This window comes from Emydura macquarii, unplaced genomic scaffold (genome assembly GCF_026122565.2).
Source record: "Emydura macquarii macquarii isolate MOO-44397 ecotype Brisbane River unplaced genomic scaffold, CSIRO-AGI_Emac_v2 contig_705, whole genome shotgun sequence".
In the NCBI taxonomy this organism is placed as follows: domain Eukaryota; kingdom Metazoa; phylum Chordata; order Testudines; family Chelidae; genus Emydura; species Emydura macquarii.
This window is the reverse complement of record NW_027130842.1, coordinates 10,879,580-10,903,445: the sequence shown is the minus strand read 5'-3', so window position 1 is coordinate 10,903,445 and position 23,866 is coordinate 10,879,580. Positions and strand designations below refer to the sequence as shown.

Here is a 23,866-nt window from a genome sequence, read left to right as displayed (position 1 = left end):
GCATAAGATAACAAATTTAAGATTTCCATATGCCAACCCCTACTGGAAGCAGTCCACTGCAAAAGTATCAAACAACATCTGGTGATGGCTAACCTCCCCACAACACCCTAAAACATAGACATTCCTCAGCCTCATGTACCTGCAGTTTACAGGGGTTTTCAATAATAATTTAAATTTGAAAGTCTTAAGTAGCACTTACCATACCACTACCTTTCCCAAGTTCATACTAGAACAGTGTTTAACTCTGCCCTTTCTCCCCACTCTTTTGGAGAAAAGGGAGAGAAAGAAGTTTCCCCGTCAGAACCCTAATTCCCCCCATATATACTTGCTTAAGTCTGTGTATTGTTCACCATCATTTCTGGCAAGAACTGAATGAAACTTATTTTTAAAGCCATAAACTTCACTCTGTAGTCACTCCCCTTTCCCAACAAGCACAGAGCATATTACCTTCCACAACACTCCCAATCCTTTCCAACCCAGGAAGCAAGGAACCAGACAAATATTTAAATTTTACACTCTAATACTTGATGAAACCAAGGAGTTCCATAAGTTTATTGAAACTAAGTTTCATAAGAAAAAAAAATCCAATGAGTGGATAAACTATTTTAAAATATTCTTATTAGGAAAAAGTATCACAACGTACAACATTTTCGTATCAACTGGAAGTCTAATTAAAGGGATTTTTTTAAAGCGTTTTTGTTCCTACTGTATAAATCCCAACAGTATACATTTGCCAGGATTTTAATTAAAAAAGCTAACATAGCAGAGAGATTTATGTATCACACACAAACATAAAAGGCTTACTGCTTGGGGTACAACCGGTGCTGCAGCTCCTACATGAATAGCATCGTAGGGAGCTTCTTCTGGATATCCCATTCTTCCATCCCCCACTGCAAGAAAGCAAAACCGTTTAACCCTTTTATAGGGATGACGAACAGCTGAACTGAATATTTTCAAGTTATACTCAGTGGTAAATAAAGGGCTATCCTCCATTTTAAACGGAAGTTCTACACCAAACTGAGTTGTCATAAGAATGTGTGACCAAGTCTCTCTCAAATGTCATATTTAACTGTATTATGTATGTAGTAACTTTAATCAATGAAGAATACATACATACACAGTATGCGAAGTAATGTTGGAGCGCTACAAACCACAGGAGGTTCAATATAAATTGAAAAAGTAATCCATTCGTTAAAGGAAGTTAACGGTTGTGATACAATACAAAAATGAGAATAAGGAGCATCCAGATTACAGAGGATATGGATGCCAACACATCAGATACAGGTTTTATATTTTTTGCTATTTAACATTGTGAAGCCTACTAAAGGGAGAATATTAAAGGTTACTGAGGGAGGAAACATGCTTTTTATCACACAAATTTTACACAAAAAATATTAACCTCATATCAACCTCCACCTTGCCCAGGCACCTACTTAAATATCCCATTAGGTTAGCTATTTGGTGCCTTGTCTATACTAGAGACTTGAACTATTACAAATAACTAGTGTGTCCACAATAGCCATTCTGTTTTGGGTACACAAGAGTAGTAATTCTGCCGTTTCCACATTAAAACTATAGCCTTCTTGCACTGCAACTGCAATGCCCCCTGGGTGCCTATCCCATAATTCTCAGCACAGACTCCTGAAGCAATGACTTTTGAGATTTCAAAAGGCTTTCTAAAAGCCCTGGAGAAATTGTGGTGGGTCAAGTCAAATTCAAATAATGTTGTGGGATAATCCTACACAAGTCCTCTGGCAATGCTGGCACCATTTATAAATCCTGAGGCCAAGTTAAACACACAGCTTTTGTTCCTGGCTCAGCAAGAAAGATTCCTTTTGGTGCTTTTGAAAGTACTGAGGACATGAAGTGATGCAGCTGTGATGAAGCAGTGGAGGATATCCCAGAAGACTCTGGCTCTCCACAAATACTAACTGTCCAGTTTTCTGAATTCATGATGATGTAATCACTACCAACCACCCAGCTTTTCTGCCGTCTTTAGAGTCCTGGGTCTCTCCCAAAGACATCTCACAATCCCAGGATTGTATCAAATATCTCCTGTCCTGGCTCTTGTTTTTAGTCCACCCAGTTCATAGAATCACTGATTTCTCATCTCCCTCACAATTCGACTGCCAAGACTTGCTGTAGCATCTATAATAGCAAAATGAACTAGGTAATGACTAAAAGCCTACATAGTGGGGCCAGATCATCATACAGTGGGTACATTTTCTGCCGAGCAATTGATTGTTGTCCTGGGGCTTGTTATAGACCATCAATCCTTTTATTGTCTCATGGCACTATCCATCACTGCCAGTCATTTGACCACCTACGTCATGCACATATGACTATGGCTCTACCAAATGCACAGTCCATTCTGGTCAATTTCATGGCCATAGAATTTGAAAATTAGTCCATTTCATGTTTTCTGATCTTACATGTGAAATTTCACAGTGTTGTAACCCTGGGGATCCTGTCCCAAAAGGAGGCTGTGGGAGGGTCACAAAGCTGTTGTAGGGTGTCGCGGGATTGCCACCCTCACTTCTGCATCTGCAGGAGGTTCCCAGAGGTGGAAATGGATCTGATCTCTCTGCTGCTGGGAGCACCCCAGCCGGGGGCTCCAATCTGCTAGTCCCAGTCAGGCTGGAGAGGGACAGGAGTTGCTCTTACCCTGCATAGCAGTCTAGGAGGGGAGATCAGTTCCACCTCCAGGTACCTTCCCCCCACTGCTTGAGGAAGCTCTAGTGCTGGGCAGCAGCCCTGGAGCTTCCTGCAGCCACAGGGGTTTCCCAGAGGTGGAGATGGGTCTGATCTCCCCCAGAGAGTGGCTGTGAAGGGGAAGAGCAACTCCTGTCCCTCCCCAACCTGGGGACTAGCAGCTGGAGCCAGGAGAATGGTAGGAACCCCCAGCTGGGGCGCTCCCAACCGTGCCCCACTCCCACCCGTCCAATAGCTAGATTTCACAAGGGAGGGTTTATTTCATGGTCCAACACATTTTTCATGGCCATGAATTTGGTAAAGCCCTACCTATAACAGTTCAGATCGCCTTAGACCTCCAGTGATGGACCCTGGAGCCTGCACACTAGTTTTGGTATAGCCTGCAACACATTACTAGGATAGTCTTCTGATGATGACGGAATCAGTGAGGTGCAGAAATAAATGTTAGATGTTGTGAAAACACATAGCTGAGCTTCACCGGGTGTGCACCACTATATCTAGAGCCTTGCGCGGATACAAAATTTGTATCCACATCTGACCTGCAATCTGCAAATATGGTCTGCAGATATCCACATCCACATGATATAAAGCGGATGGATGATAAAAAGGGGATATCCACAAATTTCCAGAGCTCTAGATATAAAATTTGGATCCACATCCATCCGAGATCCGCAAACATGGTCCGTGGATATCTGCAGATTTGCAGGGCTCTAACTATATTCACATAGTTAATTGAATTTCAGGGAGCTTGACACCCGTGCGCTGGAGTGAAGAAAAAAGACCAGACAGGCCACCTAAGCAGCAACTGATGCACGGTACAACAATAATGGAAAAACTATTTATGCTCCTATGGCTATAACAAAAGTGGTATCTGTGTACACTGGCACTGCAACAGTGGAGGTTAACACAGTGAAGGTTAACATCACAACTAACCTTGGTTGAAGAACATCACTAACTGAAGTGGGGGGTGCACTTGTATATGGAAGCAAGGTATATTTATAGGCATGTTGTAATAAGGCAATCACATGGTGGTTGGCACATAATTTCTCTAGTTTAGAAAAGATCTGGAAAGTCCCCACTTTTTGGAGAAGAGAAACAAAAGCAAGAATTTTTTAAGAGGAATTCTGTTATAGGGGCCAAATAGAGTAGAAATAATAAGTATAAGGTGAAGAGTTTAGTAGCAATTTTCTTACAGAAGCACCACCCAGCCCCAAAATAATTAAAACAGTCCCTCAAACAATTCTTTTAAATACACCAACAGATTTCTTTTTATAATTGAGACTGTGCTTCCATACTGCTAAATTTTCATAGAATCATAGAATTGGAAGGGACCTCAGGAGGTCATCTAGTCCAACCCCCTGCTCAAAGCAGGACTAACCTCAGCTAAATAATCCCAGTGAGGGTTTTGTCAAGCCGCAGCTTAAAAACCAGTAAAGATGGAGATTTACCACCTCTCTAGGTAACCCATTCCAGTGCTTCACCACCCTCCTAGTGAAAACTTTTTCCTAATGTCCAACCTAGATCTCCCCCACTGCAACTTGAGACCATTGCTCCTTGTTCTGTCATCTGCCACCACTGAGAACAGCCTAGCTCCATCCTCCCTGGAACCCCCTTTCAGGTAGTTAAAGGCTGCTATCAAATCCCCCCTCATTCTTCTCTTCTTCAGACTAAACAAGCCTAGTTCCCTCAGCCTCTCCTCCTGTGCTCCAGCCCTATAATCATTTTTGTTGCCCTCCGCTGGACTCTCTCCAACTTGTCCACATCCTTTTTGTAGTGGGGGGCCCAAAACTGGACACAATACTCCAAATGTGGCCTCACCAATGCCGAATAGAGGGGAATAATCACTTCCCACGATCTGCTGGCAATGCTCCTACTAATGCAGCCCAATATGCTATTAGCCTTCTTGGCAACCAGGACACACTGCTGACTCATATCCAGCTGCTTACCCAGTGTAACCCCCAGGTCCTTTTCTGCAGAACTGCTGCCTAGCTCGTCGGTCCCAGTCTGTAGCTGTGCATGGGATTCTTCCATCCTAAGTGGAGGACTCTGCACTTGTCCTTGTTGAACGTCATCAGATTTCTTTTGGCCCAATCCTCCAGTTTGTTTAGGTCCTTCTGTATCCTATCCACTCCCCCCATCTTAGTGTCATCTGCAAACTTGCTGAGGGTGTAATCTACCCCATCTTCCAGATCATTAATGAAGATGTTGAACAAAACTGGCCCCAGAACCGACCCCTGGGGCACTCCACTTGTGACTGGCTGCCAGCTAGACATGGAGCCATTGATCACTACTCGTTGAGCCCTATGCTATAGCCAGTTCTCGATCCATTTTATAGTCCATTCATCCAACCCATACTTTTTTAACTTGCTGATAAGAATACTGTGAGAGACCGTATCAAAAGCTTTGCTAAAGTCCATCTCCCTATCTTGATAGTTAAATTCAAATTTGTAGTCAAGTAAATATTATGACTGTGCTCAATCACTGTTTTCATACAATTTTGGCCTTCTTCCCTCATTAACACTGATTTAGTTGTACTGTCTTGGTAATAGTTTATATTACCAATTCTTGCAAAATACAGATTATCAGTACATTTTAGAACTAGTTGAGCTGCTTTATTCAGTTAGTGCTCTCATTATTTAAGTGAGTTCATTCACATATACAAGGAAGCTGTAGATACAGGCCTGATTTTAAAAAGTGTTTCCTTTTAGTGAATTCTTGTTCAAGTTGTGTTTTACTATAGGAATACACTATTATGTCAGAGAAGTGCATGCAGCACACTTTTTTTTTAATGCTAGAAAATCAAGATCATATGAAGAGTGGAAGGGAAATATTTTCAAAGGCCTAAAAGATTAGTTAGGACTTCAAATTTTGAACTGGAGTTGGATCTCTAACTCCTTTTTGTGCCTTTGAAATCCTCAAAGAAATCAACCAATCAGGTTTCCAAATTCAAGTAATTTGCAGTCAGCTTTTAGTCAGAATATTAATTTAATTAATAAGTATACCAAAGTCTTTGATGCTCACCAATCAGTTTCACTCTTCCTGAAGACAGTAATGTAGGATCATCCTTTTTGACATTATTTATTGAATCATCTACTAACTCTTTGATATGATCAATTCCTACAACTCGTCCTTGGGGACCAACCTGGAAGAAAAACATTCAGTTGAATAGTTTGCTAGTTTTGGTTTATTTTAAATGTCATTATTTCCATTTTCTGAACCAGTTCATTTCTTTAAGTGAGTCTGCTAAGTTAGTAAAGCAATATATTACCCCAATCCTAATAAAGCTACTGCTCAGAACACCAAGCCCTGTCTTGTTGAACCAATTTAAAAAGTGTGCCAATAGTTATCCTTTGTTATAGCTAATTCCTTTGTTATAGCTAATTTTTTTTTTCATTTTTAAAAAGTGGTTCTGTTTAAGTTTGATATTTTAGAACGTTGATACAAATTTTTTCCATCACTTTTAAACAGCTAAGTCCTATCACGCACAACTGTATCATTTTCTATTGGCAAAAAGAGTTTCAAGAATAAGGTTTAATTTCTAACCTTTTACTAAATCCTTTAGAAATTTTATGACAGGTGAAAAAAGAAAGACTAATCCTCTAAAGATGGATGATGCACTGAGATCACTGCCAAGTGTACTTTCACTGAACATAGCGATAGTCTAGAATTATCTGTTAAAACTGAAAGTCTAAGCTATCAGTACTGAGGCTTCAGAGATTTCTGGTGACACCAATAAGAAAATCTTGTCCATTTCATCCAGTAAGTCTATCTTCTAGAGTTCTTCCTATTATTAAACAAAGGTCTTTCCAACAGGAGAGAAGTAGGATTGTTCTACTTTCGATATCCATTCAGTAGCCAGGCCATGGGATGGAGATCTGGTTATAGGATCTTTCCCTTGGCCTGCGACAACAGGTCTGTTACCAGCAGTGGAGTCTTGCGTCAGGCAGCTGGAGAGCCTCTCAACGTCAGGGAACAAGAACCGGGCCAGGCTGGGGAATTAAAAATCAGTCTCGTCAAGACCTACTTGATATTGCAGAGCATACTGGGAATAGAGGGATGCAGGAAAGCGTACAATAAACCTCCCTGTCCACAGGATTATAAAGGCACCTGACAGAGAACACAGGCTCAATTTTCCATGTAAGCAGAAACTGTGGGTATTTGGTCATCTTGTGTCACAAACAAGTCTGTTTGAGGATGGCCCTAGTCTGAGATGATGTCATGGAGAATGAAGTGTTTGACTTTCCACTTCTGATTTGATAAGTGTCTGCTACAGTGTTCTGCAAACCAAGCAAGTGGACAGCCAAGGCTACGTCTACACTGCCTGTGATACCACCGGCGGTGCAGGATCAATTTTGCGGTTCGATTGAACGGCAATGAAGACTGGCTCAATCAAACCTGGAAGTCAACTCTGTAAATCCACTGCAACAAGAAGCGTAGCGTTGCATCGACAGGAGGGCATTTCCCATCGGTGCAGCACAGCACAGCAGAGACACCGCAGTCAGTAGACATAAGGAAGTCGACGCGAGATACGCAAGTTACTATACGTGGCTTGCGTATCTCCTGTCGATGAAATCCACGGCCATTGTAGACCAGGACCAAGAGAGAAATCTGATTTCTGATAAACGAGTTCCACAGCCTGAGAGCTTCCTGACACAATGGGGAAGACTTGGCACGTCCCTTCCTTGTTGATGTGGAACATGGTAGAGGTATTGTCCATCATTAATTGAATGTCTTGATGTCTGATAAGAATCAGGAAAGACTCCCAAGCCTTTCACACTCACCTGAGCTCTAGGAGGCTGATGTGCATCTGTCTCTCTCGGAATGTCCACTGACCTTGTGCAAGTAGGTCATTCAGTGTGTGTGTTCCCCAGCCGAGGTGCAATGCCTCTGTCACTACTGTTCAGAATAGAAGAGATGCGAAGGGAACTCCCCTGCAGGCAGATGTTGGGTCTTTCCACCATGCCAAAGATTACTGGGCAAGAAGAGGGCACAGACAGGATCATATCTAGGCGATATTTGCCTGGAAAGTATACCAACCTCAGTTATTCTGGCATGCATCAAGGGTGTAGTTGGAGAGATGCAAACAAGTCTCCTAGATTCAGAGTGGGAATAATCAAGGAAAGGATTACCATCCTGGACTTTAGCTTGCAAAAAAAATTGTTTAGCTGTCTGATGTCCAAGATGGGTCACAATCAGTCTTTCTTTTTTGGATAAGGATGTATAGGCTGTAGAAACCCTTTCCCTGATACTGGGGCAGGACATGCATTAACACTCCAGAAAAAAAGAGGATCTCTTATTATAGAAGCTCCTCATCAGAGTGGTCCCTGAAAAGAGATGGGGAAAGAGGTGTTGAGCGGATAGGCACGAGAAGAAGTTGCGTACAGAAACCCAATGTTACCCTAATGGTATCCAGAACTCATTTGTCCAAGGCAATACATGCCTACCCAAAAAAGAGAAAGGTGATTTCCAAAGGGGAGAGTGGCTTTGAATCTGGAGGAATGGGTCCATATCTCCCAAACAACCAATCAAAATAGGTGTTTTGAGGAACAGGGTGAAACAATTGGGTCACTGAGGAAGGCTGTCTCCTCCTGTGGAAGAACTGTGTCTTCTTGGGTGGTTCTAAGGACCTCTCGTAGAAGGACAGTGGGACTGTTCTTTGAGGAGCTGCTGTCTAAAATGCTTCCTACTAAGAGACAGAGTACAAACCAAGGGATTGCACTGTCAACCTCAAATCCTTTAAAGTGTGAGGGGCCTCATCAGTTTTCACTGTACACTTCTGCTCCCTTAAAAGGGAGGTCCTCCACCACAGTCTGGATTTCTCTGCGGGAAAGACAGATCCCTGCAGCCATAAGGACCTGCACATCATCACAGTCATAGCCATGGAGAGAGAGGCAGTAACCTGCAACCTGTACTGGATGCAGTGGATAGTTTAACCCACCAACTGCCCCACAGAGATCAAGCATAAAAATTCCACTCTAGCATCTCACAGCAACTTGTCAAAGGCCAAGAGTTGTTCAAAGATATAAAAATCATTCCTTACCATCACTGTTTGATAGTCAGCAAGATGGAATTAGACGCTTAAAGAAAAATAGGCTTTCCTGCCAAATAAATCTGGCCTCTTTGGCTCCTTTTCTTTTTGGTGTCATTCTGTTCTGTCTTGCCTTTTTGTTGGCTGCTGTTACAACTATGGGCAAAGGGCTGGAGGAATAGGTATAAAAATATTCTGTGTCCCTGGGTGGAACTTGATATTTTCTGTTTGTCAGAGAGCTACCTCATGCAGTGGGTGTGGCTTCATAAATACAAAAAAAGAAAATCAGTTACTTTTCTCTCCCTATCTCCTAAGATAAACGTTTTATTTGCCCACCCCAAAGAAAGGAGAGAGCACATGCCAAGACATTCCAAAGCACAAAGAAAAAGAACAAAACCCAAAGTCACAATTCAAGTCCTCCAGCATCCAGGTCTAGCTGCCTGATGTTTCCAGTGTTTAAAACTGTCCCCAAAACTCAAGAGCTGTTTTTCTCAGGGCATGGTATACTCTAATTGCCCTCAAACTCTGCTTCCTTTAATCAGCCTAACCTGGCCTGCCAGGATTAAATTGAGCCAATTATCTCCTTTGTGTTCTGCCTAATTTGTTGTTAAAGTAACTCCATACAGCACTAGACCATCCTGTAACACTTCCCACCCTTCTAGAGGTGGGGGCAACTGTAGCTGGAGTCTGCTGTAGTGACCAGCCTAGATCCACTGTTACCTCATATATAGGTAAGGCTACCCTCTCCAGAGGCAGTAGACTACAAAATGTTCACTATTTGGTGGGTAGGCTACTGGACCTTCTCCAATGGTAGGAGTGCTACTGCCATTTTTTTCCTGGAGTTCTTGGAACCCCTAAAGTCGTCCAACTGAGGGGTTAGAGAGAGGCTGTGATGCTGACAGACCTGGTGTCAGCCCATGCCAAGGCTCCAGGCCTAAATGAACACTGACAAATGCATGTCTGGAACGCAGTCGGGCTCACCTATGTTTTAGTACTATTAAAATAGGTAATAGAGATTCTGTGGAATGTTTGTAGGATGCTGCCTGTATTAATCCTACTTATATCTGTATTCCATGTTATAAAGTATCCCATGTTATCCCATATAAATATTTGCTCTGTAACTATAAAAATGTTCACTGAGGCTGTCTACATTAGAGACCTTACAACGGCACAGCTGTACGGCTGCAGCTGCGCCTCTGTAAGGTCTCCCATGTAGCCATTCTATGCCGATAGGAGAGCTCTCTCTGGTCGGCATAATTAAACCACCCCCAATGAGCGGCGATAACTATGTTGGCAGGAGGGCGTCTCCTGCTGACATAGCGCTGTCCACACCAGCACTTCTGTAGGTAAAACTTAGTTGGTCAGAGGTGTGTTTTTTATGCCACTGACCAACAAAAGTGCTAGTATAGCTGTAGCCTAAGACTGTAAATTCTCCACAGTCAGGGGAGAAGCATTACCAAATGCAAAATACTAATTTACCACAAGATGTGTTATCTTTCCCCAACAAAAGAGGGTCTACAGACATCAGACAAGCCATTGTGGACAAAAGACTTTGTTGACTGATCTCCCACATCCCTGAAGAGAGTACATGCACAAGCCCTTGTTCCACCACAGCTTGAACAATGGGGGAAAGGAATAAAAATGCCTGTAAAGGAGAAATTTTTATCCCTATGTTGCTTGAACTCTGAGGGGCAAAGATTCCTAAACATAAGACATCCCGCTGTTTGGCTTGGGTTAGCCCTAAAGGACATATAAAGCTTGCATATTATAGCAGCCACTATCATCTTTTGGAAACTAAGACTATATCTCATTTGTGTGCATGTGCTTTAATCTTGTAAATAACTAATTTCTTTTCTTCATTAATAACGCTTTAGTTAGTTTCTTATAGGACTGGCTACAAACACTGTCTTTGATAAGAGATCTAGAGTGCACTTGACCTGGGTAAGTAACTGGTCCTTTGGGACTGTGAGTAACCTGAATATTGTTGTGATTTTTGGTATAAGGGAATATCTGTTACAAAGACAAGCTTGCTTAGGTGGCAAGATAGACCAGAGTGCCCAAGGGACTGTCTGTGACTCCATGTTAAGGCTGTTATAGTGCTTTAGGAGTTCACATTTATTACTTGGCTGGTGAAATCTAATTATAGAACATCCAACCAATTTGGGGTTTGTGCCCTGTACCTGGACAGTCTGCCCTGAGGTTAGCGCTCATACTTGTGAGCAGCTCCAGACAGCTCTGACAGAGGGAATTTCTGCTTCACCCAGAAAGGAGGATGACAAGGTGACTGCTCCCATGGATTCTAATGGGGGAAGAACAGTTTCCTCCTATTTTTATTCATGGCTAAGGGTGACCTAAGCTTATAGGGGTTCAGGTGCCACCTAAGTAGCACTCGCCATGGATGAAGGAGCCTCAGGCACATGCCTGAAGACATTCCAGGAAGTACTGCCTCCCATGAGACAACCAAGGTGCCCAATACTGCCACATGGGCATAGAGGGGTATGGACCTTGAGGCCACCATGCTGGGAACCAGGGTGCCTGGGAAGAATGAGGTGCTCGGTGCCGCACGCAGGAATTCTGGTATCGCCAGGGAGAATGAGGTTGAAAGGAGCTGAGACTCCAGTTCCTAGAGAACTAGGAAGTCTTTCGATGCCAGTACATGTCAGCTCCACTGCCTCCCACAGTACAACTCTTGTGAGACTGCTGATACTGCTCCAGTATTAGTGGCATAGCATGGGGTGCAGGGTGTGCTAGTGCTGTACCTGACTTCATCAGTGCTGATTTGGAAACAGTCAGCGCTGTATTCTTTACTAGTGAGGATTTTTGTAGTGCAGGCCTGAGATTATCCTCAGGGTTCGGAGAGTGCTGGGTACTCGGTTGCGGACCACTCAAAGCTTATGTAGACGTGGACCCACAAAGTCTTGACAGAGTGGTGAAAGGGAAGAGATCTTTTCACCAAATAGTTAGAAAGTGATCTTCCCCTAGAATTCTTTGAACTCTCTACTGAGTGCATCTTCTCCATTTTCATCAATTTTGAGTGGAAAATTATGATCTGTGCAGTAAGTCCGCTCTTGCACTTTTTTGGAGAGGAGTGTATAGTGGATTCAGACAGCCAGGATCCAATGCTAGCCCCCCAAATTTATTTAACAGAAAGATTTGCAGCTGAGTTTCTCTGTCCTTGTGGGTTCAGAATGTAAATATGCAAATCACACATTTTCTAGGGATGCTTGATTCCCCAGGACAGTAGAGACATTTGATATTCTCATTATTGGCAGGCACAGCTCCCTCACAAGAGAAGCAGTACTTAAACCCCACAGACCTCGAAAAGGCCATCTCAGGAAGTCTTTTTTGTTGTTGTCAACGGGCTAGAAATTACACTAACTTACATTACACTACACTAATTTACACTAACTGTAACTATCTAGAAGTACAACTAAAACTTGGAGAGCTGGAGTACGGAGGTACAGACAGCAATCGCTCCATCTCAATGCTAAGAGGCAGTTGAGAGGAACTGATGGTAGTTGCCACGCTCTGCTCTCTTATGCCCTGATTGAGAAGTATTAGGAGTTGCAGGGGACATGCATGCCATAACGACACTGCCATCCAAAAGACTCTGAACTAAAGCACAGAGAGCACATACACACCAATAACGGAATGTGTATGTGGACAATCACTCAAAGAAGAACTAGAACTATGCTTAAACTAATCAACTATTTGCACTACGCTAACTACCTTAAACACTATACTCTTGAGAGAGGGATGCAGATCTGATGGATATGGAGTGGTTCACCTCTGTCTGCTGCTGCAGTTGAAAGGAACTGAGGCAGAAGGGGACACCATGCTTCTCTTTTATAACCTTGCCCTCAGAACATTCAGGAACGGTAGGAGGGGGCATGTGAGAACACCAATGGCACTGCTATGAGATTTCACCATCTAGTGTGCACCAGCACGCACAACCCAAGAGTTTGAATATGCAGAGGACACTTGAAAGAAGGAAAAGTTAGGGCTGCAGGTATACAATGGATGCTATTCTCACACATTCTTCAGGATTTAACACCAACAAAAAACTGAGACATTACTGTACAGTGTCATTGAAGAACAAAAACGTTTGACAGAACATCAATGTAGCAGGAGAGGAAAAAGCAATGGTAGGCATAATGATTCCACATAACTTCAAGACAAGTAATAATTTCACTTATTTTTTTATGTTGTCTCCTTTGAAGATTTAGTTCACAGGTCTTGTTTTTTCTGTACACAAAAAATGACCATTTGGGCACTATAGCTTTCAATTATTAGCTACGGAGTTCTACAGACCAACGAAGTCTGGTTTTGGTTGAGTGGGATTAAACAACTTAATTAGCCATTAGTGGACTATAGGAAATAGAAATTGTTAATAGAAAATAAGGCTTTTTTAGATTATCTTAAAGATAAAAACCCAATACAACTTATTACCCAGTCAAAGCATAACAGTTTAACTATGAAGTAGAAGAAAAACAGATTAACCGAAGTTAACTAGCAGATCTAACAAAACTAGGTGATGGGAAACAAATGTGAGACAATATGCATTATGCAAATTATTCCTTATACTACTACAGATTGCTGGGTTCCAAATTAACTAACTACTCAAAGAAAAACAAGGTGTCTCCACAGAGTTGAGTGACGAACTCTGATAAACACAGCAGTGACCAAAAAAAGGAAATAAAAGGTTAAGATATAGAGGGAGTGGAACTGGTAATATACCATTGAGTTAACCGTATACTCGCATCGGGTAATACTATGTTTAGTTCTAATCACCCTACCTCAAAAATGGATATAGAAGAAATAGAGGTGTTTGAGACAGTTGATAAGAAGCACAGAAAGACTTCCATATGAAGAGATTACCTCATTTAGAGAGGTGATGAATAAGAGGGGACACAAAAGGAGCATGTACTTTAATAAACAGTGTAAAGAAGGTAAACTGGATGTTCCTATTTACTCTCCACAATACAAAAGCAAGGGGAAACTCAATTACATTGAAAGGTGACCACTTTAAGAACTTTTTATTTTTAAGATACACAATACATAATGAACTTGCGGAATTAATTTCCCACTGGTTATTGAGGCCAAGAGCTTAGTAGGATAAATAGATAAAATAAAATACACTTCAAAGGGATATAAATCCTCATGCTTCAGAGCATAAGGCAACTGCTAACTGAATGGGGTTAGGAAGAAACTTCCCTTCAGGTTATTCTTCAGTTGTCTACTATGAGATTTACTGAATCTTATTCTGAAATATCTGGTATTAAACATCATTAGAATGGGATATTAAACTAGATGACCCATTGTCTGCTATGGTAGGGTAATTTCAATAGTTCCTATGAAAACTAATCAAGTGTATATAGGAACATAAGAATGCTAGAAATCAAGAAATTGTACATTCATCTTGCTATTTTTTTCTTTTAAATTTAACCAGAATGACATTATAAGTCTTTATCCAGACTGAAAAATTTCTGTTGATTCAAGTGGTTAAAACAGATTCCTCACCATTCGTGAAAAACATGCTGTAAGAATTCCACTTCCAGATCCTACATCAAGGGCTTTGGCTCCTTCATGTAACTGTTCATATAGAAGTTCTAGAGCATATGCATGCTGACAAAGAAAAACAGAAGGGCATGTAGCATTTTAAAACTTCATTTTACTCAAGGCATATTCACTTTTTCAGACATTTCAGGTTATACAGGACAACCCAGTGTTACTATAAGAAACTGACTTCAGTGTTCTTCTGCACCACAGAAAGACAATTATTTTGATGCTTTTCCATCTAACTTTAACACATACAGATCTCAAGTATTTCATCTAACAACAAAATATAGACTATGCCATCTCACTATTTTTAGCTCTGTAACACATGATCCTTTTTTTAAAAGTAAAATCACTGGTACAGATTCCATACTGCATTCCAGATCCTTTGTAATACTCTGATGGTAACGAAGGATAGAAAGATGTAGCCAGTTGAGAATTCTGCATTATAACAAAAGAGGCGTGCTGGCAAAGGTGGTGGTTAAAGTAAGCTATGCTCCAGGTATCCCCAGCTCACACAGTCTCTTGGAAACCATTTGACAGCTGGAATATGTGAGAAGCAGCCTACAGGTTGCTGTAACCTGTGACAGCACCAACAGAGAGCCAGCATGAGGAAGCTATAAAGAGCTCCCTGATGGCTGCCACACACAACACCCCACTTTCTATCAACCAAAAACTCAAAGCAAAGAATGTGGGACAAAATCAATCATTTATGAATAATTACGGTATAAGCAACATTACTTTATAATTTGTTTTTATGCCCATAAGTAAGAGGTCCATATAATTGCATCGTTCTATGAGCTGAGTTCTGGGCGTATATTAGCACAGGTACAGCAGAGAAGGGGCTGGCAGGAAGCCAACCACTACTCCTTGATGTGTTTGGACTAGCTCTAGTTAAAGCTGTAGGGGGCAGCTTTTATTTATACTACTGGCATAATGTCCCTAATGTTAACAGCAGCCAACTGGGGGAAGTGGAGCCTTGTTCTGCCACCCCCTCTCCTATCCCTTCTTCCCCTCATGCTAAAGTGTAGCCATCTCTGCCTGTTTTACACTAACCAGAGATTCCCCCTACAGAAAGGAATTCTCCAGAGGGTTTTTCCAGTCAGTTTCAGTTCACTTTGTACTGAAATAAGCAGACACAAAAGGCCCTATATTTTTAAGTTGGCCACACACAGTCCAATCAAATACAGGGAAAGAATCTGAAGGCTACCAGTTTTTAAATTATGACCACAAGTAAAGGTGACCTGAAAAGCTTTTGAAAGTAGAAGAGACTATGGTTCTGATTCAGCGAACAACCCTTAACACAACCAACATATATACTCTTGTTATAAAAATCTATATCTAGTTATTTATACTATAATTGGTGTATATGCCTTCCAATACTGTATGAATTTAATTCTAGATTACATCAACATGGAGAGTGAACCATCTTTTTGCTGAAGGTATTATTGTCACAATAGCAAAATGTCAGATATTTAGAACTTCAGATTTCTGTAGATACCTATTATTTATATCTTTACACTAACATGTTCTCCATATAAGTTATGGTTCTAATGCATCAAAAATCTAGTTGAACAGCTCTCCTGCATAAAATTCTTTCAAGACTAATCAATTTTTTCATCTGTTCAAATTTCTGTTTGTGCACAAAGGGACAAACTCTGCCACATCCTCCTTGCATGCAGAAGACATTTTTGAAGAAGAACTAGTGCGGTTCTTCTGCATGAGGGGCAGGATTTTCAGGAGACCACAGATTTACCCCCACATAAGTAAGAATTCCATGTGCAGCAGCATCCAGGGAGTTTAGGAGCAGGGTGGGAGGAGCCATCACTATCTAGTCCTTTTACTTCCCTACCTCATAATAGGGTGAGTGAAGGAATACACCATCCCATTGCCCCAACTAAATTTCTTAGACTGAACAATGTAATACATAAAGAGCTGTATATTTTTCGGGCCACAAAACCCAACTCTGAATTTAGTCTTGGCAATTGCTACGTCTCACCTAAACTGTCAGACTCCCAGGAAAATTATGCAACTAGTTTAGTCATAATAGCAGTGTTTGTTTTCTTCAATGAAAGGATCAATTAGTCTTAATGGTAAATTGATGACCCAGGCAGGAGAACAAAAAAAATGGGAAGTTCTGGAACATAAAACAGGTGATTGATCATTTTTAATTTTTCCCAGGTGCTCTTTGTTATTCTGTAGCCCTAAGTAGCTTCATGGTTCTGCTGACTTTGTAGCAAGTATCAACAGCAATGCATCTTGGAGTAATTGGAGCTGTTAATCTTTCTTTCCCACCTAACAGTAAGAACAGAAATCTAGGATTTAGGCATGGGGAAAAGGAAAAAATGTACCAGAGTGCCACCTTAATTGATTGGCTGATAAAACTTGATCTTGAAATATAGAGTGCCCTACCATAACCACTGTTCCTATAGCAAATCTTAAATCTTCATTATAACTTTCGCTTGATAGCAAACAGCCTATTTAAGGCTGCAAAACTTTCACACGCATTTTCCTTTTTCAATCACCTTTGAGGTGTGACTTCATTTTTAGAACAAAATTCCACCAGCCTATTGAGTTAGACAAGAACAAAGTATTCTAACCACAACTCAATACTGAAATGTTGAAATGGCTTAAGTTTATAATTAGAACTCAAATATGGGAGTAGCACCTTTGGTAAGTTTTGAAAAAAGTCAGTTTAATAGATGTTAAGTTGTCAATAAATGTGTAACTGATTAAAAACCTGTATACAAAGTACATTATATTGGGTTTTTTTCACCCATCAGAGGTCTTCAATTGATTGCTAACTTAATTCTGGATACTGTACTGTTAAAAAAAAATAGTTCGCATAACACTTTATGCATATTTTTCTACCTTGCTTATTTGATGGACTAGAGTGGCAATATAGACTTGGTGAATTTATGCTGAACACTAAGGATAATTACTGATATTGATTTAGTGTTATGAAGACTAGCTGTTCTCAAACTTTTAAAAGCTTAGCATTCTACTAAGAATTCAGCAATACTTGGTGCACTACTTACATAATTTTAATCAACGTAATTATAATAGATTCTTATTCTGATACTATACTCCCCTTTCTATTTAAAGAAACTTGCATGCCCCCTGTTTGTGGGATATGTGCCACCAATGGTAAGTTCAGCATAGTGTGAGAAATGCTGATCTACATTAAGATTCTGAAACAGCATAGTTACTATTGTCGTGATTTCTCCATTTCTTGTATATACCCCTGAATACAATGTTAATTTTTTAAGACACAAAAAAGTCAAAGTTTTAAAATATTTTGAATTAGTCCCTACCCTTTGAATTCTATTAGATAATTATAAGGCAAGACAAATGGAGCATAATCTATGAAAATTCTTCAAGTTCTTCACCACAAACTTTGTTTCTCAAATAAAATACTGTAAGGGCTAAATATACCCAAATTCACACTTAATTCCAAATAATGAAAAAAAGTGATCTGAGAATATTTTCGTATTTGTGATACAACATTAATGCACTGAAATATCTCCTAGTGTTTACTTGTTAAGACTCAGCCATGAACTGTCAGTCTCAAATCACTTGGCAAAGATCTCACATCTCAGTACAATTTCTCTCTTGACAAAAGAAAGGATTAAATAAATTACAACAATGCTAACTGATTTAATTCACATATAATCATAGACAGAAGTAGAGGCAAGATTACAGTAGTTTACAACATTACTACTACCAATCAACATAGTGAAAGGTGTTAGAGGAAGTGTACTTTTATTCTGGAGAGTGGTTAGATTGCTAATCATCCTCACTAACCATTCTGTGTTACAAATCTAACACTTACCATGTGTGGAGCACTGATAGTTGCTTGGAAACCTGTAAAACAAGAAAGAGAGAAAGGTACTGATAGAAGAGTTGAGCTATCAGTGTTGTAACATTCCTATCCAATTTATGTATGAAACATCACATATGAAAGCTCCAAATGAGACACTACAGCTGCTTTAGTTGTGTAGGTATGTATTAGTACAAAATCAGGGTTCAAGAAGGTTTGACATGCCCAATAAGTGAAGTTCCACTACTCTCCTCTATTGGTCAGTACATACAGCAATCAGGGGTACTGAGAAAGAGGAAAGATTCTCTATCGTTCCAACCTCTTTCTCATTTAGGGTCTTATTTTTAGTTTAGTACATACCTTTTAATTTTGTAAAGCTATACTGCATGGAAGTTGTCTATGCAACGCTTACATCCCAAGACTAGTATTTCCCCTTTCCATTGTTATTCCCCATGTGCCAAGCCTGCTTTATAATTTTTTGTATGTGTTTTTGCCCTAGGTTGTAAGCTCCCTGACGTAGGGATGTCTGTTTGCCTGTAAATAAGCATGCATATATATAAGGGGAGTAAATGGGGGAGTATTGTATTGCATGCATTAACACTGAGGGGACATCAAGTCAATTTTTAATTTGATTTCTAAGATGCACACAAGACATAAAATGGGCTCAGGTACCAATATACAAAAAGTTCAAAACAGACTAATCAACAATAAGTACTACTAACAAGTCCCACCATCAACCAATATAAAAGCTGGGAGAAAAGAAGAGGAAAAAAATTGGTAAGCTTTGATTCATTTCCCAAAAAGAAAAAAAATTAAAGGGGCTGGGTAAAAGCAAGCAAGTTCCAGAATTTTAGATCATTTACTGAAAAATACCCCGCCAGCAGCCTCTTCTTATTTAACCTTTTAGTTCAAGCACCCTCAACAGCTGAGCCCAACAGCAGTATTATACAAAGAGAAAGACCATTCTAATGTAACCAGATCCAGATTATTTAGGGTTTATACAGTAAAGCCATCACCTTAAACTGCACACAGTAACAAAATGAAAGATAATATTGACTAGAGGATTATAATATATCCTGAGAGGCATCACTAAGTAAATAGGCTACTGTGGCTTTGGCTTGTGCAGACTTCAAATTAAAAAAGGCTGGATCAGCTAATTGTAAGGAACTAAAAAATCCTCCCCTATAAACTTTTCAAGAATTTCTTTAAAACAAAATAATTTCATATTCTTATCACACATACCAAACTCATACTTTGTTATAAAAGTGAGGACAGACATTTTTAGATAGATGCTCTCTTACCTATTGATTGAGGAGAGTCCATATAAGGATTGCATTTTGCATAGTGGTAACGGTCGGTAGCCAACATTACTTCAAACACTTTATCTGATTTGATTATTCCATTTTCTGGGGGGGGAGGAGGGGAAAAAGTTTTATTTACAAGAAAACTGAAAGCACGATTCCTTTTTTACAATAATATGTCTGTGCATGGACATAACACGCAAAATAAATGAATTCATTTGAAAATTGCAAGAAATCATGTACTATGCATACACTAACCTCTATTATGCTTCATTTTAAGCTTTGATCAGTATGTAAACACACTGAATTTTGAGCTATGCCAAAAGTTTTCCCAGAAATTATAAAATGCCTTCAATTTTGTGAGATGTTAAAGATTTTATATTCATTTTGCAAAGATCTGCCACCCCACATCTCCCTCTCACCTCCCGAAAATGGAGCTTGTTGCATACTTTCGCCACTCCTGAAAGAATATTGTCAATCCCTCACTGTCTTATCATTTAATATTGAACATAAAATACTTTTGTTTGTTTGCTAATAACCAATTTATGGCTCCCCTACACAGGAAGAAACAAGAGCACTTTGCAAGTGAGAAACAACAATATATTTGCCTATTTCACAAACTGTAATTTATTTTCATGTACTGTTTCACTATTTGTCATGACAAAAATGTTTCTCTTAAAAGGAACTCCTACAGCATCAGGATTCTGACATTTGGTCTAAGCCAGCCCACATAAGCATTCAGGTCAAAACAGTTACATTTTTGTTGCTCTCCCAATCCAATTGTAAGTGCTTTGACATTTTACATTCATTTACATTATCAGTTCAGTCAATGAAATTTTTATTTAACTTGTGATCAAGTTCTTTATTGCTAAATGATTATTTAGCCTTGTTTTATTTAGTATTCTGAAAAAGCATTCATGAAATCACAAAAATAACAAACTGGAGAAAACATCATACTTCATAGCAAGTCATTTACATAAAAAAAAAATCTGCAGTTTAAAACAAAATTTTCAAAAATGAAATGCTCAGTGAAGCTATTCACGTTAAACAAGGGGTAAAAGTTTCAAAAGCACCTAAGTCATTTTTGAAAATGGAACTGACTCCTACATTAGGGTATAATTTTCAAGAGTGCCAAGATCTAGCAATCTAAACACAAATTCTTAGCATATATGCAACTGTTCTTATTAAAGTTACTTCAATGCCTTTTCAAATCAAGATCAAAACATCCTTATATGGAAGCACCTAAATAGCAAAACAAAACATGCTCAACCAAAACATTTTCTCTAAACATAACAGAACAAGTAAGGCTGCAAAAAAAAAAAAAAAATACCATCAAAGCATGGTGACAAAGATCCCAATAGCTATGTCTTATACAATCGTATTCTTTATTTAAATACTTCTCTGTCTCAGATGGCTTCCTCACTAAAATTCTTCCTCTATCAAATTACACACATAATATGCTTTCACTTCATTATGAACTGTATATTTCATTGATTCTGCATTAAAGGAAGAGTCAAAGTGCTACCAAGCCTGCACACAACTTTTCATTCTGGGAATATTACTGCAAAATATCCATAAGGTCTTGGAGGTGTGTAAATTTGCTGAGCTGCCATTATCCTGCTAATCACAACAAACTGGTTAGTTCCACATATCAATTATAACTAAACCTACAACAAAAAACACTGTTTAGTGTACTACAGAGAGGTAAGGAGTGAAAAATATCCATATTCCAATTCAGTTAGATACTTGAAATCTGCTAAACATTTATGGGTGGCTGAGTAGGAAAAAAAATTCCTAAATTTGTACTCTGACCTCTAATGGAAACCTCACCAAAAGGTTAGCCTTTATGGGATTTCTACCATTCAAAAGCCTTTCTGAGATCCAGTCTTGAAATCTCATTAAAACTTTCGTTATTGGCTGCCACCAGCTCAAATACTGTTTAAACAGAAAAGGGGAAGCAAAATAACCAACAGGGCTCCATGGCAGGTAACTACTACATCACTACATAGGTGTTGAGGGAATTCTGAGATTTAATAAGGTACATGAGTACACAGGAAATATCCCAAATATTGATTTCTTCTTTGCGATTGTAATGTTAAGCATGAAGCCTCCAACTTAGAGAATGTAGGACTGAGGTCACCAGTTAAATAAAACTATATTAACCAAAAAATTAAGGAATGTTAGCAAGTTTACTGCAGCCTACTACAATGAAAGGCACATGCACTCAAAGGGTGAACTGCTACCAACTAGTAATATATTCTACATTTCCTCGGTTCCTTCCATTCAGGAGATCTCAAAATTGCTTTAAGAACGTTAGGCTTCACACCACTGAATATTTATTCTCAATTTATAAATGGAAAATCTGAGACAGAGAGGTTAAGTGACTTGCCCAAATTCAGATAGTCTGCAGCAGAACGAGGAATGGCAATCAGATCTCCTGACTCAAACTGCTTGCTTTAACTACTCCCTCTAACTAATGCTCCCTCTTGATAAATATTTTGATCTGAATTATAAAAAGGAACACTGATTTATACAATGGTTTGCAATTCCTCAACAGAATGCTACTCCATGTTTCAAATGGTGTCCACTATACAATAAATATTATAATTAGCCCAGTGTTGGCTAACATATCAAAAGATTTTATTAATCCCCAAGTAATGGTAGCAGGAAGTTTGGGGAGAAATATGCCACAGTATTAACAATTAAGAAAAAGGAAGTTTTTGTTTTCTTAACTATCCTGGGTCTTTGAAGGTATCACAGATTTCCCTTTCTTGAGTCTCAGGCTGACAGTAAGAGAAAGGCACAAGCTCTAAAGTTATGGTCCTCTCAGGTTATGCCTACACTGCTGAATACAGTTTGCCTCCCAGTCCTGGCAGTCAGACTTGCGTCAGCTTTGATTGACCTAGTGAGCTAAAAATACCAGTGTGAATATTGCAGCCCTGATTACAATTTGGGCTAGCCCTCAGAATTTAAGCACGTCCATCCACCTGTCCAAGTGCAGGTGGCTAACCTGAGCCATAACATCCACCTGCTATTTTTAGCTGACTAGTTTGAGCAAAGATAGCTCAAGTCTGTTTATCCAGGCTGGAAGGCATGCTCCCAGCTGCAACATAGACATACCCCTAAAGTACTGAAAATTCAACTCAAGCCCCCATCATTTACCTACAAGGTAACTCATCCCCAGAACCTTAGTTCCATCTGGAAAAATCCCTGCCAGCTCCTGAATTGCTCAGGAAGCAAAAAACTCCAGTAAAAAAACAGTAGTAAAAGCATATACAGTAAGAACACTTTTTCCAAGACAAGTTATCCCCAAACAAACAAGCAAGGCCACTAAGGCCAAAAATAAAACCTCCAAATCTTGAGGGTAAACTGGTAGATGGCAGAGAAACACCACATGATTATATATTCAAAGTAATTTTCCTATTTAAAGATACCACACACAGGATTTCAACTTTTGGAGAGTTAAGAGATTGAGGGAGCTTTGAAAAACAACAGATAAGTACTGCAACAAAAAAACAGAATTAATGTATATTTCTAAGTTTATAAACAGACAAAATCCAAACTGGTTAATTGAAACCCAGGGTTAACAAAGAGTAAGTTATAGTTATAACAGTGAAGGTTGCAGCAACATAGCTCCCAAGCTCCACAGGGCTGAAACTAAGGAGCTTATTGTAACAGCAGTAGAGCAGGACCTCAGCTTCAGGGCAGCAGAAAATGCTGTAGTGACAGTGTAACATCACTGGAGGATGTTTTAAAGGTTCTAAAATGCTAGGCTGAATCTTTTCTACAGCTTCAAAACTATAAAGGGGCAAGAAATAAAGCACAATTCCTCAATATGTTAATAGACACTGAAAGCACACCAGTTGCTAAGGTTCTTTTCTCAAAGTTTCTTAAAGTGTAAGAATACTTGTAGTGAAAACACTGGAAACAGAAAAAGATACTGTAATGTAGAATAGGTTTTGATGTTTAGTGAACTGGTTAGGTGCCAGGCGAATCAAACAGGCACAAAGCAACTCAGGAACTCCTTCGACTGTGTATGAAGCATTACAGCACTGACATAATGTCTCTTTTCCTGGAACCAACTGCACTTGAGAAGTTCCCACCTTGATTTCTTTCAAGAGAGAGCCAAGAGTGGAAATCTCCTTCAGCGATATCTTTGGAATAAATATAATTAAAATAGAGCAAATTTAATTTGCTCTGACTTTTTTTTTTTTTTTTAATATTCAAGACTTTTTATAAGTCAATTTGTTGCTCTATGCAGAAGAATAATTCAAGTTGTATTTTTAACTAAGTTTCCCTTTTACAAGGGATAGTAATAAATGTCGCTGTCTTTGAAACAGATTATACTTTTTTATAATAAGACATGCATCTCTTGAATTTTGCATGTTTCATGTCATGTGCAATATGAAAACATAGGTATGACAAAACAAAAGAAATCAGACACTGTAA

At 39.5% G+C, this 23,866-nt stretch overlaps 1 protein-coding gene across 4 annotated transcripts in view; it reads right to left on the bottom strand.

The window, feature by feature from the left end:
* PCMT1 (protein-L-isoaspartate (D-aspartate) O-methyltransferase) overlaps positions 1–23,866 on the bottom strand; it is a 43,296-nt gene that overhangs the window by 9,226 nt on the left and 10,204 nt on the right. For all 4 annotated transcript variants that reach the window (XR_010918661.1, XM_067542397.1, XM_067542395.1 and 1 more), the window contains exons 2-6: positions 19,418–19,522; positions 18,129–18,160; positions 14,261–14,365; positions 5,734–5,854; positions 805–890 (exon numbers count right to left, since the gene is read on the bottom strand). Coding sequence is in view for 3 of the 4 variants with exons in the window: in XM_067542397.1 (XP_067398498.1) it covers positions 805–890; positions 5,734–5,854; positions 14,261–14,365; positions 18,129–18,160; positions 19,418–19,522 (449 nt within the window). In the remaining variant the exon portion in view is untranslated. The remainder of the gene's footprint in view (positions 1–804; positions 891–5,733; positions 5,855–14,260; positions 14,366–18,128; positions 18,161–19,417; positions 19,523–23,866) is intronic.